This window comes from Dipodomys merriami, unplaced genomic scaffold (genome assembly GCF_024711535.1).
Source record: "Dipodomys merriami isolate MVZ:Mamm:240054 unplaced genomic scaffold, mDipMer1.0.p SCAF_1, whole genome shotgun sequence".
Taxonomy (NCBI): Eukaryota; Metazoa; Chordata; class Mammalia; order Rodentia; family Heteromyidae; genus Dipodomys; species Dipodomys merriami.
The window spans coordinates 110808905-110825150 of NW_027202270.1; the positions used below are offsets into that span (position 1 = coordinate 110808905).

Here is a 16246-nt window from a genome sequence, read left to right on the forward strand (position 1 = left end):
CCATGTACTATTGCGCATGCAAACATACTCGTTCTCACATCCCATAGAACACCATCTGTTTTGTAGCAAATCTAATACTGATTACATTATTGCGCGTTCAGAGATTACCTATTTGTAGCTTGACAGTATTTTGAAGCCATAATCGCCGGGCCGGTGGCTCACGACTGTAATCCTAGCTACTCAGGAGGCTGAGATCTGAGGATCGCAGTTCAAAGCCAGCCAGGGCAGGAAAGTCCGTGAGACACTTGATTTCCAATAAACCACCAGAACCAGAAGTGGTTGCTGTGGCTCAAGTGGTAGAGTGCTAGTCTTGAGCGGAAGAGCTGATGAACAGCGCCCAGTCCCAGAGTTCAAGCCCCATGACCGACCCCCCCCCAAAAAAAAAGTGCATAATCTATAGATAACTGGATGTATTGCCTGGTATTCTTCCCAAGAAAAAGTATTCAATTACAGATTTTTGCTTCTCTTCAATTCTTATGCACTTCTGCAGGAATTATCTAAATATAGTTTACTTGTGGTCTTTGGTTAGAGTCAGTTTTGACATTTGGGCAACATCAGCTTTAATGTGTAACGTTGTGGGCCTGGCATCAGAGGCTCATGCTTGTGATTCCAGTTACTCTGAGGCTGCAATGGGGACGATAAAGGCTCCAGGTGGCCCAGGCTCCCCCCCCCCAAAAAAAAAAAGTTGGCAAATTTTTCTAAAAAGGCCTGGCCTGAGGTTTCCCACATGTCATCCCAGCTACAGTGGGAACAGCAATAAGAAGATAATAGTCCAGGCTTTCCCAGAGCAAAATGAGACCCTGTCTTCGAAATAAGTAGGCCCTCTGCCTTAGCAAGTGCATAAAGCCTTCAGTTCAAACCCCAGGCTCGGTAATCAATCAATCAATCAGTCAATAATAAAAAGAATGGATCAGTACAGTGTCTTGTCAAGTTCTCCACTTATGCAATGTACTCAAATCAGGCATAAAGTTGTCCAGATTATATAACTTTGTAGATAACCTGAAGTTTATTTGGCTATTTGCAGATTCACATTCACACCTCACAGGGCATTCTACCACTTGAGCCACACCTCCTGCCTCAGTGTGAAGTTCAGATGTAGACTGTCACTTTAATTTGCAGGTTCGACTCAAGCTCTCACCAGGAAGGAAATATGGTACAGTAAGAGAGTTCTGTTTCTTACACCTCAGGTCATGGTAAATGACCTTACTAGAGGAGCTTGTCCTGCTGCTGATATCAAGTGTCTAGTTGTTGATGAAGCTCATAAAGCTCTTGGGAACTATGCTTATTGCCAGGTAAGAATTTTGTTTGGTGGTATTCTGGAGTGCTCCATATTGTTAAGATGTCTTTTGGGGGGATCATTATTAATGATGGAAGTTTTGATGGTAGTTTATTATCTCAAAATAGGGGAAATACTTTGTCTTGCTCACTTGAATCAGTTTCTCTGCTATCCTTCCCTCCCTTCCTCTCTCCTTCCCTCTCACCCTCCCTCCCTCTCTCCCTCTCTCTCACTCTCCCTCCCTCCCTCCCTCCCTCCCTCCCTTCTTCCTTCCTTCCTTCCTTCCTTCCTTCCTTCCTTCCTTCCTTCCTTCCTTCCTTCTTCCTTTTCCCTTAAAAAAAAACAGGTGTGAGAATTGGATCATGACTGGAACAGTAGGATATAGATAGGGTTTGGAAACTAAGATTTGGAACTTAGTTTGGAAACTAAGGATTATAAGTGGATATATAGGATTATTCCATGGCAGCTAGGTCAAGTAATTCTTAAATGTCAGTGTCATAATGATGAAATGATATATGTACCTGCCTAATACTGCCTTTCTTTTTTTTTTTTTTTGGGTCCGGTCATGGGCCTGAACTCGGGCCTGGGCGCTGTCCCTCAGCTCTTCAGCTCAAGGCTAGTGCTCTACCACTTGAGCCATAGCGCCACTTCCAGCTTTTATCTTTTTGCTTATGTGGTGCTGCATGCAAGGCAAGTGCTCTACCACTGAGCCACCTTCCCAGCCCTGCCTTTCTTTTATATGTAGATATAAAGTACAAGGTTGGGAGCAATGGGATCTCTACTTGTAGAGATCATTTATCTCTCTCTACTAAATAGAAATCATCTCTATTTACCTCTTACATTAAGGGCACTGGCCCTTTCTGTCCTACTTAAGGACCAGGACATGAAGCATATATTTTATCTTCAGTAGTTTGAATGTACTTTGTAGGCCATATGCTCTATGCATTAGAAAATTTTAGCTGGAGCCGGGCACCTGTGGCTCACGCCTGTAATCCTAGCTACCCAGCAGGCTAAGATCTAAGGATCACAGTTTGAAGCCAGCCTGGGAAGGAAAGTTCTTGAGGCTCTTATCTCCAAACTGGAAGTGGTGCTGTGGCTTAAAGTGGTAGAGCTCTAGCCTTGAGTGAAAAAGCTCAAGTACCATACCCAGGCCCTACAACCAAAAACAACAAAAAAAGAAATGAGTAGCTGGGGCTGGGGTTATGGCTCAAATGGTAAGCATCTGCCTTGCGTGCAAGGCCCTGAAAGCCTTGAGTTGAATCTCCAGTACTACTAAGAGGGGAAGGAGGGATGGTAGGAGGGAGAAGGAAAAGATACAGAGAGAGAAAAAGAATGTGATTAGGATGATATTTAAGATTTAGAGATTAGAGTGGGAAAGGGAACATGATATCTAATTAGGGATGGGAAGAATGTAGGATGACTCCCAGCTTTCTGTTTTGGAAAACTGTTGAGTTCTGGAGGTGGAGCAGGTTTTGGGGAGAATGGAAAGGATTTGACTTCTGTTTTAAATAAATTTCACTACCAGTTTATGAATGTGTAATATGGTTTCCTTGGAGACTTAAATATGATTGTCTTGGATCTCTGCATTAGGGAAAATTGGCATCTTTCTTATAGTTGATCTTTTTAACTGCATCCAAGTACTGAATCTGTTTTTCTATTTGTTCATGTTTACAAATTTAACACATATGCTCAGATTTCCATGAGAAAGATACATTGAAATTTTCATTCTATTTGGAATTCATTTTGTAGATTTAGCTTATATTTAATTCCTTTTCAAAAAATTTCTAGTCAGGGCTGGGAAGTTGGCTCAGTGGTAGAGCGCTTGCCTTGCATGCATGAGGCCCTGGGTTCGATTCCTCAGCACCACATAAGCAAAAAGAAAAAAGCCGGGAGTGGTGCTGTGGCTCAAGTGGTAGAGCACTAGCCTTGAGCTGAAGAGCTGAGGGACAGTGCCCAGGCCCAGATTTCAGGCCCCACGGCTGGACCAAAAAAAAAAAAAATTCTAGTCATTAGATGACTTTTTTTTTTTTATTTTTATTTTTTGGTCAGTCATGGGGCTTGAACTCTGGATCTGGGCACTGTTCTTAAGCTCTTCAACTCAAAGCAAGTGCTCTACCACTTGAGCCACAGTGCCACTTCCAGTTTTCTGGTGGTTAATTGGAGATAAGAATCTCATGGACATTCCTGCCTGGGCTGGCTTTGAACCCTGATCTTCAGATCTCAGCCTCCTGAAGCTAGGATTACAGGTGTGAGCCACTGGTGCCCTGCTAGATGATGACCTTTTTTAAACTGCAAGTCTTATGCGCTCTACCACTTGAGCCACAACACCACTTCTATGTTTTTCTGAGTAGTTAATTGGAGATAAGAGTGTTATGGGGACTTTTCTGCCTGTGCTGCCTTTGAACCTTGATCATCAGATCTCTGCCAGCCTCCTGAGTAGCTAGGATTGCAGGCATAGCCTCTATGTCTAGCTCGTTGATTTTTAAAGACCCAGCTGTCCAGAGATTTTGTTTTGTTTTGTTTTTTGTTGGTCGTGGGGCCGGAACTCGGCCTGGGCACTGTCTCTCAGCTCTTCAGCTCAAGGCTAGCTCTCTACCACTTGAGTCAAAGTGCCACTTCTGGCTTTTATTGCTTATGTAGTGCTGAGGAATTGAAACCAGGGCCTAATGCATGCAAGGCAAATAATCTACATCTGAGCCACCTTCCCAGCCCTGTCCTGAGAATTTATATCCACTTGAATACTGAAGATACAGAGTCTGGAAGTGGTGCTGTGGCTAAAGTGGTAGAGCGCTCACCTTGAGCAGAAGAGCAGAGGGACAGTGCCCAGGCCCAGAGTTCAAGCCCCACTACCAACAAACAAAAAACAGATACAGGTTCTGAAGATACAGATTCTAACCGATACACTGTACCAGCATGTAGCTTCCTGTGTTATAAAAACACATCATTTCCTCTTCTGCAAGAAACTTAAGCATCCCTTTTGAAATGAAGTAATGTATTTAGCTTACTTTTTTTTTTTATTTTTTTGTTCCTGGGGCTTGAACTCTGGGCCTTGGCACCGTCCCGAAGCTTTCAGCTCAAGTAAAGTGCTCTATCACTTGAGCCACAGTCCCACTTCCAGTTTCTTGCTAGTTAATTGGAGATAAGTGTCCCTCATGGACTTTCCTGCCTGAGCTGGCTTTGAACTGCAATTCTCAAATCTCAGCCTCCTGAGTAACTAGGATTACACATGTGAGCCACCGGTGTCTAGCTGGCTTACTTTTTTTTATAGGTCCGGTCATGGGGCCTGAATTCTGGGCCTGGGCACTGTCCCTCAGCTCTTCAGCTCAAGGCTAGCGCACTACCACTTGAGCCACAGCGCCACTTCCGGCTTTTTTTTCTTTTTGCTTATGTGGTGCTGAGGAATCGAACCCAGGGCCTCGAGCATGCAAGGCAAGCACTATACCACTGAGCCACCTTCCCAGCCCATGGCTTACTTTTTTTAAAATCAGACATGGGGCTTGAACTCTGGGCCTGGGCGCTGTCCCTCAGCTCAAGGCGAGCACTCTACCACTTGAGCTACAGCGCTACTTCCGGTTTTCTAGTGGTTTATTGGAGATAGGAGTCTCACGGTCTTTCTTGTCCGGGCTGGCTTTGAACTGTGATCCTCAGATCTCAGCCTCCTGAGTAGCTAGGATTAGAGGTGAGAGCTACCAGTGCCCAGCTTGGCTTACTTTTTATGTGTAATAGTTTTGGTATAATGATACATGCGCAGGAAATAATTTTGTTATAACCCTTGTTATATCATTTGGAAGAGTCAGAACTGCCTCATAATCTGAAACATCACTGAATTCTGGCTACTGTAAGAAAATGATTTATGGCCGGGAATGTGGCTTAGTGATAAGAGTACTTGCCTAGCATGCATGAAACCCTGGGTTCAGTACCACATAAATACCACATAAATAGAAAAAGCGAAAGTGGTACTATGGCCCAAGTGGTAGAGTGCTAGCTTTGAGCAAAAAGAAGCTGAGGGACAATGTCCAGTTCCTAAGTTCAAGGCCTAGGACTAGAAAAAAAAGAAAATGATTTATGAAAGCATCAATCCAATAAATGATCTGTTCATGTCTTCTTTTTTTTTTTTTTTTTTTTTTGGGCCCAGTTGTGGGGCTTGAACTCTGGGCCTGGGCACTGTCCCTCAGCTCTTTAGCTCAAGGCTAGTGCTCTACCACTTGAGCCACAGCGCCCTTCCGGCTTTTTTCTTTTTTCTTATGTGGTGCTGAGGAATCGAACCCAGGGCCTCAGGCATGCAAGGCAAGCACTCTACCACTGAGCCACCTTCCCAGCCCATGTTCATGTCTTCTTGCTGCGTCCTTTTAAAGTCCTTTTTTGACATCGAAGGAAATCAATTGTAGTACTAAGACCAAGTAGAATTGGTAATGAGAAATATTTTGTGTTGTTTTTAGTTTTTTGTGGTGCTAGAGATTGAACCTCAGGGCCTTGCCCACACTTGGCCAACACTCTACCAGTGAGCTACATTTCTCATACTTAGGTTCTCAATTGGGATAATTATATTTCAGTCTCTGTTATGTATAAGTCTTCATGCACAATCTGTATCATGTTAAAAATACGATCAACAATATTTTTTGAATGTTAAGATTCAGCATGACTCTCATTGAGCTCAGATCATTTGCTCTTCATATAATATGCTCAGTGATAGTTCTGCTTACTAGATTGTCAAGGTGCCAGTTAAGGAATATTAACAGACTAGATAGAACAGCTTCTTTAATAGAACCACTGCTATAATTGCATTAGACAAGTGAAATAATTTTTTTTTAATTTTTCTTTTCTTTAAGGTTGTAAGGGAACTGCTTAAATATACAAGTCACTTCAGAATTTTGGCACTTAGTGCCACACCAGGTAGTGATATAAAGGTAAGTAAAACAACTTTCCATTTATTAACATTTTAGGGTTGGGAATGTGGCTTGGTGGTGGAGTGCTTGCCTAGTATGCATAAAGCTCTGGGTTCAATTCCTCAGTACCACATAAACAGAAAAATCTGGAAGTAGTGCTGTGGTTCAAGTGTTAGGGTGCTAGTCTTGAGCAAAAGAAGCTCAAAGACAGTGCCCAGGCCCCAAGTTCCAGTATTAGCATCCCTCCCCTCCCACTTCCCCTCATAAACCTACCACCACCACCAAAAAATATATCAAAAAATAAGATTTTTTTGTTGTTGCTGTTATTGTTGGTCATGGAGCTTGAACTCTGGGCCTGAGCGCTGTCCCTCAGCTCTTCAGCTCAAGGTGAACGCTCTGCCACTTGAGCCACAGCACCACTTCCAGTTTTTAGTGGTTTATTGGAGATAAGAGTCTCATGGAGTTTCCTGTCCAAGCTGGCTTTGAACCGTGATCCTCAGATCTCAGCCTCCTGAGTAGCTAGGATTACAGGAGTGAGCCACCGGTGCCTGGCTTCAAAAAATAAGAATTTTTGTATGGGGCAGATCAATTTTTCATTCTAGTATTTACCTAGGTTAACTAGGACTACAACCTTTCCACAACCTGCCTTAATTTTTCTTTTGTGGCTGCTGGAGTGTTTTGCTTTTTTGTTTTGTTTTTTAACAATTTTCTTTTTTGTCTTTTTTTTGGTACTGAAAATCAAAGCCAGGATATTGTACTTGCTAGGCATGCGCCTTGCCTCTGAGTTATATCCCAGCCCTGCAGGAGGTTTTTGTTTTTTGTTTTCCTGTTTGTTTTTATTTGATTCGCTGTTTGTTTGTTGATATGTGGTTTGGCCACGTTGCCCTGGCTGGCCTTGTTTACTTACATCTTGAACTTCTGGGCTCCAGTAGATCCTTCTACTGCAATATCCTACTTAGCTGCTGGACCTCTCCGGCTCAGTAGTTTTTCTGGCTTAAGTGTTATTATTATTTTTTTGTTTCTCATTTTTTTATTGTTACTAAAATGGTGATGTACATAGGAGTCACAGTTACATAAATCTGGTAAAGAATACATTTCTTTTTGGGCAGTGTCACCTCTCTCTCCCCCAATTAATAATATGACTACTTTTTATTTTTCTTTTCATTTTATTTTTTGCCAGTTCAGTGACTTGAACTCTGGGTCTAGGCTCTGTCCCTGAGCTGCTTTTTCTCAAGGCTAGTGCTCAACCACTTGAGTCACAGTGCCACTTCCAACTTTTTCTGAGTAGTTTATTGGTGATAAGAGTCTCGTGGTGTTATAGAGTTTCCTGTCAGGGCTGGTTTCATACTGTGATCCTCAGGTCTCAGCTTTCTGGGTAGCTAGGATTACAGGTGTGCATCACCAGAACCAGGCTATGACTACTTTTTTTTTAATAGAAAATTTTTTTATTGTGATTAAGTGATTATATAAATTTCACAAACTTAACAGTATTGTGAGATAGTGACAGTTAAAGTCACAAACACATTCTAACCTTCATGGAGCAAATTGTCTTTATTATGGTCCATAAAGTTTTTTTTTTTTTTTTTTTTTGGGTCCAGTCGTGGGGCCTGAACTCTGGGCCTGGGTGCTGTCCCTCATCTCTTCAGCTCAAGGCTAGCGCTCTACCACTTGACCACAGCGCCACTTCTGGCTTTTTTCTTTTTGCTTATGTGGTGCTGAGGAATCGAACCCAGGGCCTCATGCATGCAAGGCAAGCGCTCTACCACTGAGCCACCTTCCCAGTCCTATTGTGGTCTATAAAGTTTATGAATGTGAACACATGTGTCTTTTTTGTTGTTGTTGTTGTTGGTCATGGGGCCTGAACTCTGGGCCTGGGTGCTGTCCCTCAGCTCTTCAGCTCAGTGCTCTACCACTTGAGCCATAGCACCACTTCCGGCTTTTTCTGCTTATATGGTGCTGAGGAATCAAACCCAGGGCCTCATGAATGCAAGGCAAGCACTCTATCACTGAGCCACCTTCCCAGGCTATTTCTTTTCTTTTCCTTAGTGTAAGCTGTTCCCTCTTTCCCACTCATTCCCTCCCTCCCATCACTGCCATTGTGTTGCTTAGTTCATTTTTATCAATGACCCGTGCTGCTGATGGGTCCCACTGTTGTATGTTTTCCCATTTCCCTCTGTTTCTGTGTCCTCCTTCTAGTTTTCCTCAGATGTGCATATAGCATATATGTGTTCAGCAGCATGGGGTCATTTAGTAATGATATGACTAGATGAGTGGAGGTCCTTTGTTTCTCTAGTCTTATTTTTACTTTGTTGTATCTCCTTATGTTTTGGACTTAGCATCCACTTATCAGGGAGACCATGTGCCATCTGTCTCTTTGCTCTTGGTTTACCTCACTCAACATGATTTTTTTCGAGTTCCATCCATTTCCCTGCGAATGCCATTATTTTGTCCTTTTTTTTTGGTCAGTCTTGGGGCTTGAACTCAGGGCTTGGGTGCTGTCCCTGCACTCTTCAGCTTAAGGCGAGCGCTCTACTGCTTGAGCCACAGTGCCACTTCCAGTTTTCTAGTGGTTTATTGGAGATTAGAGTCTGATGGACTTTCCTTCCCGGGCTGGCTTTGAACCTCAATCCTCATATCTCAGTCTCCTGAGTAGCTAGGATTACAGGCGTGAGCCACTGGCACCCAGCTCTTATTTTGTCCTTTCTAATGGCTGCATGTGGGGCTTCTGGGTTGTTTCCATATCCTGGCTATTGTAAACAGTGCTGCAATGAACATGGAGGTGCCTGTGTCCTTGTATCCTGGTTCCTGTTGTTCAGGATAGATGCCTAGGAGTGGTATGGCTGGGTCATGGAGGATGTCAATATTTAGCTTTCTGAGGACCCTCCAGACTGCTTTCCAAAGTGGTTGATAATGTGTACATTCAAACCAGCAATACAATTCTCTGCATCCCCTCCAACATTTGTTGTTGGCTGACTTTAGGATGTGGGCCATTCTGACTACAGTAAGGTGGTATCTCAGGGTTTCTTTTATTTGCATTTCCTTTACAACCAGGGATGGGAACATTTCCTCATGTGTTTCTTGGGCATTTTTTTCTCTTCTTCTGAGAAATCTCTCTTTAGTTACCTTGCCCATTTAGTAATTGGTTTGTTAGGTTTGGGAGTGATTAGTTTCTTGAGTTCCCTGTATATACTGGATATTTAGCCCCTTGTCTGATATATTGCAGGTAAATATTTTTTCCCAATTAGTTGGCTGTCTTTCTGGCTTGGTTGCTATGTCGTTAGCTATGCAGAACTTTTTATTTTAAGGTAGTCCCATTTGTCCAGTCTCTAATTTGTTGTGACCCTGGAACTCTGTTCAGGAAGTTCCTGCCTGTGCCTATAAGTTCAAGTGTCTCTCTCCTCTTCTGTCCTGCAGTAGTTTCAGAGTTTCAGGTTTGATTTTTTTTTTTTTTTGTTGGTTCTGGGGCTTGAACTTGGCCTGGGTGCTGTCCCTCAGCTCTTCAGCTCAAGGCTAGCGCCCTACCACTTGAGCTACAGTGCCACTTCCATTTTTCTGGTGGTTTATTGGAGATAAGAGTCTCACGGAGTTTCCTGCCTGGGCTGGCCTTGAACCATGATCACCAGATCTCAGCCTCCTGAGTAACTAGGATTACAGGCGTGAACCACTGGCACCTGGCCTACTTACATTCTTTCTTAAGTGTTAACTTAGAAACAATTTTAGACTTCCAGAAAATTTGTAGAAATTGAAATCTTTGTATGTCTTTCACTTAATTTCTACTAACTCTAACATTAATATAACCATAGTAGAGTGCTAGTAAGTAATATACAATTCTTATTTGAATTCAGCTGGCTCATCATTGCCTCTTTTTCCTGATGGTACAATCTAAAACCTCTTTAGAGAAATGTTATGGGTAGAAAAAAATGTGATGTATATGTGTGTATGATTTTTTTTTTGTTAAGTTTTTGAAACAGATTCTTGCAATCTTGCCTTCACTGACCTGAGATTCCTCCTATGTTATTTCTGTATGTACTCAAACAAAAAAAGATTTAATATGTTAAATAATTTATTCTCATATGTTCTGGATTTTGCCTAGGCTGTGCAGCAGGTTATTACTAACCTACTCATTGGGCAGATAGAACTTCGTTCTGAAGATTCTCCAGATATTTTGCCATATTCTCATGAAAGACGAGTTGAAAAGCTTGTTGTTCCCCTTGGGGAAGAACTGGCAGCCATCCAAAAGACATACATCCAGGTAAGCCATTTTCCTCATACTTCCACGTTTGCACAAATTCACTGGCATTGTAACTGTTCAGTTAGCAGAATTTGGAGATGAGAATCCACATGCTGAAGAGTTCTTTGAAATTAAGAGTTTGGGGATGACTGTTTTGTCATGGATTAAAAGATGATGACAGTTTTCTTTGCCACTTCTTCCATTGAGATATGAATACTTTTCCTCTTCTCAAATCTGGGCTGGCCCTGTGAATGACCTACAGCGTTTCATAAAACCTAAGTTAGCCAAATGGTTAGAAAAGGTAACCATATGGTGGAAAAAGGGCAATCAGAAAACCGGAAGTAGTGCTGTGGCTCAAGCGGTAGAGCGCTCGCCTTGAATTGAAGAGAGCAGGGACAGCACCCAAGCCCAGAGTTCAAGCCCCACGACTGACAAAAATAAAAATAAAAAAAGTTAAAAATAAGATAATTGAAGCTGGCGCTAGTGGCTCTTGCCTGTAATCCCAGCTACTCAGGAGGCTGAAATCTGAGGATCACGGTTTAAAACCAGGCTGAGCAGGAAAGTCCGGGAGACTCTCCAATAAACCACTCAGAAAACTGGAAGTTGCGCTCTGGCTCAAGTGATAGAGCACTAGCTTTGAGCTGAAGTGCTCAGGGACAGTGCTCAGGCCTAAAGTTCAAGACTCACGACCAAAAAAAAAAAAAAAAAAACTGGGGCATCAGTGGCTCACACCTGTAATCCTAGCTACTCAGGAGGCTGAGATCTGAAGATCATTGTTCAAAGTCAGCCTGGGCAAGAAAGTCTGTGAGACTCTTATCTCCAGTAAACTACCAGAAAACCTGAAGTGGCACTGTAGCTCCAGTGGTACAGTGCTTGCCCTGAGCTGAGGGAGAGCACCCAGGCCCAGAGTTCAAGTCCCATGACTGACCAAAAAAAAAAAAAAAAAAAAAAAAAAAAAAAAAAAAATATATATATATATATATATATATATATATATAAATAAAAATTCAAAGGAACAAATAGATATATAAGCCTAGGTAACTGTTTACGAAGCTGCTAGCAATCTGATACTCTAGACATTAAGGAGCAGACACTAGCTTTCCTAGAATGCTTTCATTGATTTCTCTTTTTTTTTTTTCTTTCGGTGATATTGGAGTTTAAGTTCAGAGCCTTTTATTTACTATGCAAGCTCTCTACCACTTGAGCAACACCTTTAATGTAACATTTTTTACTTTTGATATTTTATTATCATTTCAGCCTTTCAAGAAATTTATAAAACTAAGCTGGTGCTGGTGGCTCACACCTATGATCCTAGCTACTCAGGAGCCTTATATCTGAGTATTGTGGTTCAAAGCCAACCCAGGAAGAAACCAGCAAAAAGCCAGAAGTGGAGGTGTAGCTTAAGTGGTAGAGCTCCAGCCTTGAGTGAAAAAGTAAGAACATGAGGCCTTTATTTCAGGTTCCAGTGGGAATCTTTCTTCCAGAAGGAAGGAAAGAAGGGGAGGTTTGGGAAGGAGGTTGTAAAACTAGTGTAGATTTCTTTCCAATGGGCAGCTACTTTAAAACTTTGTAGGGATATTGTTTCTAATAATACTTTCCTGCTAATTTTAGCTTTTCATGATGTTGTTAGTATGTAGCTATTATTTCTGAGTTGTTTGTCTAATTGTTTCTTTTTAAAAATTTTTCCTTTTTTTTTTTTTTTTTTTTTTTGCTGGTCCTGGGACTTGAACTGAGAGCCTGGTCACTGCTCCTGAGCCACTCTGTACTCAAGGCTAGCGCTCTGCCACTTGAGTCACAGTGCGACTTCCACCTTTTTCTATTTATGTGGAACTGAACAATCAAACCCAGGACTTCATGCATGCTAGGCAAGCACTCACCACTAAGCCACATTCCCAGCTCAGAGTATATTTCTTTCTTTTTTTTAAATTTTATTTATTTATTTATTTTTTGGTCCAGTCGTGGGGCCTGAACTCTGGGCCTGGGCGCTGTCCCTCAGCTCTTCAGCTCAAGGCTAGTGCTCTACCCCTTGAGCTACAGCGCCACTTCCGGCTTTTTTCTTTTTGCTTATGTGGTGCTGAGGAATCGAACCCAGGGCCTCATGAATGCAAGGCAAGCACTCTACCACTGAGCCACCTTCCCAGCCCCCCAGAGTATATTTCTTTTTGAACATTTTCTCCCAGTGTTTCCCCTCTAAAACCCCTCCTCCCCAAGTTGTATAATTTATTTCCAACATAGTATCTAGTGAGTATCAGTGCTGAATTAGTTCACAATTTGTCCTTTCCTTCCCCTCCCCAAATCAGATAAACCTATATACAAGACAAAAGGGGAAAAAAACAACAGAAGAAGTAGAAAAAAAAGAACTGCAGACAATATAATTAAAAACCTCTTGTTTCCATTTCTTTGAGTTCATTTCAATAAGCATCATTTTATATGATCATATGCATATAGCTCTTGAACCCTTGTGTTCCTCTCCTAAGAATATCCTCCTTTGGTCTCACTATATGAATGTTTAGAGTCCTGTTTAATTAATCATGCCCTAGTGTAATTTTTTTTGTCTTTTACTATCCATTGGGTTTATTTATAGATTGTTAGGTACATTTTAATTATTACAAATGAGGGATATCATACAGCCTATATGTCTTTGGGTCTGGCTTACTTTAAATCTTTCCATTTCCTTAGGAACGGAGCAATGTCATTCTTTCTGATGGAAGCACAGAATTCTATTATCTATATATATCACATTTGCTCAAATGGATCAAGAAAATGTTATCTATACACAGTGGATTTCTTTTTTTTTTGTCGGTTGTGGGGCTTGAACTCTGGTCCTGGGCGCTGTCCCTCAGCTCTTCAGCTCAAGGCTAGCGCTCTACCACTTGAGCCACTTCCGGTTTTCTGGTGGTTTATTGGAGATAGGAGTCTCATGGTCTCTCCTGCCCGGGCTGGCTTTGAACCTCGATCCTCAGATCTCAGCCTCCTGAGTAGCTAGGATTACAGGCGTGAGCCACCAGCGCCCAGCTTTTACACAGTGGATTTCTTTTAGATTCTTTTTTTTTTTTTTTGTCCGTGGGGCTTGAACTTTGGGCCTGGGCGCTGTCCCTCAGCTCTTCAGCTCAAGGCGAGCGCTCTACCACTTGAGCTACAGCGCCACTTCCGGTTTTCTGGTGGTTTATTGGAGATAGGAGTCTCACGGTCTCTCCTGCCCGGGCTGGCTTTGAACCGCGATCCTCAGATCTCAGCCTCCTGAGTAGCTAGGATTACAGGCGTGAGCCACCAGCGCCCGGCTTCTTTTAGATTCTTAATTAATCATTATCAAAATTACCTGTTCTCAACTAGATATGTGACATGCCTAGATATCATGCCTATGATTTTCGGACCCAGGAGGATCAGGCAGAAGGATTACAAGTTTGAGGCTAATCTGGGCTACATAAAAAACCCTTCCAAACAACAACAGAACCAAGCAAACAAAAATTACCTATTACCTTCCTTTAGTCTTTTTTTTTTTTTTGTCTAGGAATCAGGATTCAAACCTAGGACCTTGTACATGCTAGGCAAGTACTCTACAACTAAGCTTCAATCACAACCCCACATCTATCCATTTCTTTATTCTTTGGTTTCCTTCCTTGGCATGTAAACTGTATGAAAGCAATAGCTTTATTTGTCTTACCCATAATATTCCCAGTATTTAGAGCTACGATTGATAGGTAATAAATGTTTAATGAATACTTGTTGGAAAAATTAATGAATGAAATTAAATGTACTTAAGACATTTCAGGGCTGGGAAGGTGGCTCAGTGGTAGAGCACTTGCCTTGCATGCATGAGACCCTGGGTTCGATTCCTCAGCACCACATAAGAAAAAGAAAAAAGCTGGAAGTGGCGCTGTGGCTCAAGTGGTAGAGTGCTAGCCTTGAGCTGAAGAGCTGAGGGACAGTGCCCAGGCCCAGAGTTCAGGCCCCACGACTGGACCCCCCCCCAAAAAAAAAACCAAGAAAGACATTTCAATGTATTTAGCCATCTGCAAATATTTATTTCGGACCTATGTGCTGTTAGTCTAGAGATGGAAGATGCAGCAAGGAAAAACACGAAGGCACCCCTTTCATGGACTTAGATTATACTGTGTATAGGTTGAAGGATGAGTGAAATGAAATAAATAAAATTTTCCAAAAAGGATAATAATTTTCTTCTTTTTCTTTGTGCCAATGCTGGGGCTTGAACTTAAGGCCTTGGCACTGTCTATGAGCTTCTTTTGCTCAAGGCTAGCACTCTAGTTTTTGAGCCACAGCACGACTGCTGGCTTTTTCTTAGTAGTTCATTGGAGATAAGAATTTAACAGACTTTCCTGTCCATGCTGGCTTTGAGCTGTGATGCTCAGATCCTGAGTTGCTTGGATTACAGATGTGAGCCACTAGGTTGTGGGCCCTCTGTGGGCATTGTCTGGGTTTGAATGTTAAGTACCTTTGAATTTTATCTATGCTGTATTAACCCAAAAATTCATTTCAGAACAAACTTTACTAACTATATTACTCACTTTAGTATGTGGCAAAAATTAATGTATTTGAAAACCATCTTTAAAGCAAGCTTGAACTAAATTTCTTTTGAATTTGCAGATTTTGGAAACATTTGCAAGCTCTCTGATTCAGAGGAATCTTTTGATGAGAAGCGATATCCCCAATTTAACAAAGTACCAGATAATTCTGGCTAGAGATCAATTTAGGAAAAACCCATCTCCAAATATTGTGGTAAATATAAATATTTTATGATAGGAAGACTAAAATGTAAAATAAGGTTTTCTTTAAGTTTATCATTGGCCCATGACAAGACAAATTTTAACCAAATGTGAAACCCAGGATATTTAATCTTACTTTTAATACCAGAAAGGAGGAAGTGTCACAAAAAGCTACTAATACCTGATGTTCATTGGGAGAAAGTAGATGTATGAAAATATCTGTCAAGCTAGGTCCAAAGTTGGAAGAAATGCTCACAATACAAAAAAACACCAAAGTCTAGAAGTACAACTCTGTGGTACATTGCATGCTTAGCATGGATTAGTCCTTGGGTTCCATCCCCAGTAAAACACACACACACACACACACACACACACACACACACACACGCACGCACGCACGCACGCACGCACGCACGCACACACGCACGCACACACACACTGCCCTGAGAAAAAATACATGTGGTACTTTTTATAAAAGAATAGCCAATTTAAAGGCAGTCATATAGGAGATAGTGAGCAAGTCCATCTGGCTGAGATATGGTTGTTTAGTCTTTTATTTTTATTTTATTGTTGTTGTTCATGGGGCTTGAACTCTGGGCCTGGGCGCTGTCCCTCAGCTCTTCAGCTCCAGGTGACCGCTCTACTGGTTGAGCAACAGCTCCACTTCCGGTTTTCTAGTGGTTTTATTGGAGATAAGAGTCTCACAGACTTTCCTGCCCTGGCTGGTTTTAAACCATGATCCTCAGATCTCAGCCTCCTGAGTAGCTAGGATTACAGGTGTGAGCCACTGGAGCCCGGCATTTGTCTTTTATTTGACAATACCAGGGTTTGAATTAAAGGTCTTGCTTTGTTAGGCCCTGGATTTTGCTGGCTAGTTCTTGAGAAAGGATATTGCTTCCTTCCCAGGCACATGCCTGGACTGTGATCTTCCTATTTTAGGCTTATAGTTGTTAGGATGTCAGGTGAGAACTAATGTCTAATGGTTGCTTTGGTGGACATTGAGTCTCATGGGTTTTTCTACTAAGGCTGGTGTTGAATGGCAGTCTTCCTGAATTTAGCCTCCCAAGTAGCTAAGAACAAGGATAAGAGCGTCTAGCTAGAGCTAAAAGATTCTGAGGAGGCCAAATAG

The 16246-nt window shown here is 42.0% G+C and overlaps 1 protein-coding gene across 3 annotated transcripts in view; it reads left to right on the forward strand.

The window, feature by feature from the left end:
• Fancm (FA complementation group M) overlaps positions 1-16246 on the forward strand; it is a 61568-nt gene that overhangs the window by 771 nt on the left and 44551 nt on the right. For 2 of the 3 annotated variants that reach the window (XM_070027402.1, XM_070027420.1), the window contains exons 2-5: positions 1120-1292; positions 6106-6183; positions 10256-10414; positions 14999-15130. In XM_070027402.1, the coding sequence (XP_069883503.1) occupies positions 1120-1292; positions 6106-6183; positions 10256-10414; positions 14999-15130 (542 nt within the window). The remainder of the gene's footprint in view (positions 1-1119; positions 1293-6105; positions 6184-10255; positions 10415-14998; positions 15131-16246) is intronic. The other variant, XM_070027410.1, reaches the window with a different exon arrangement.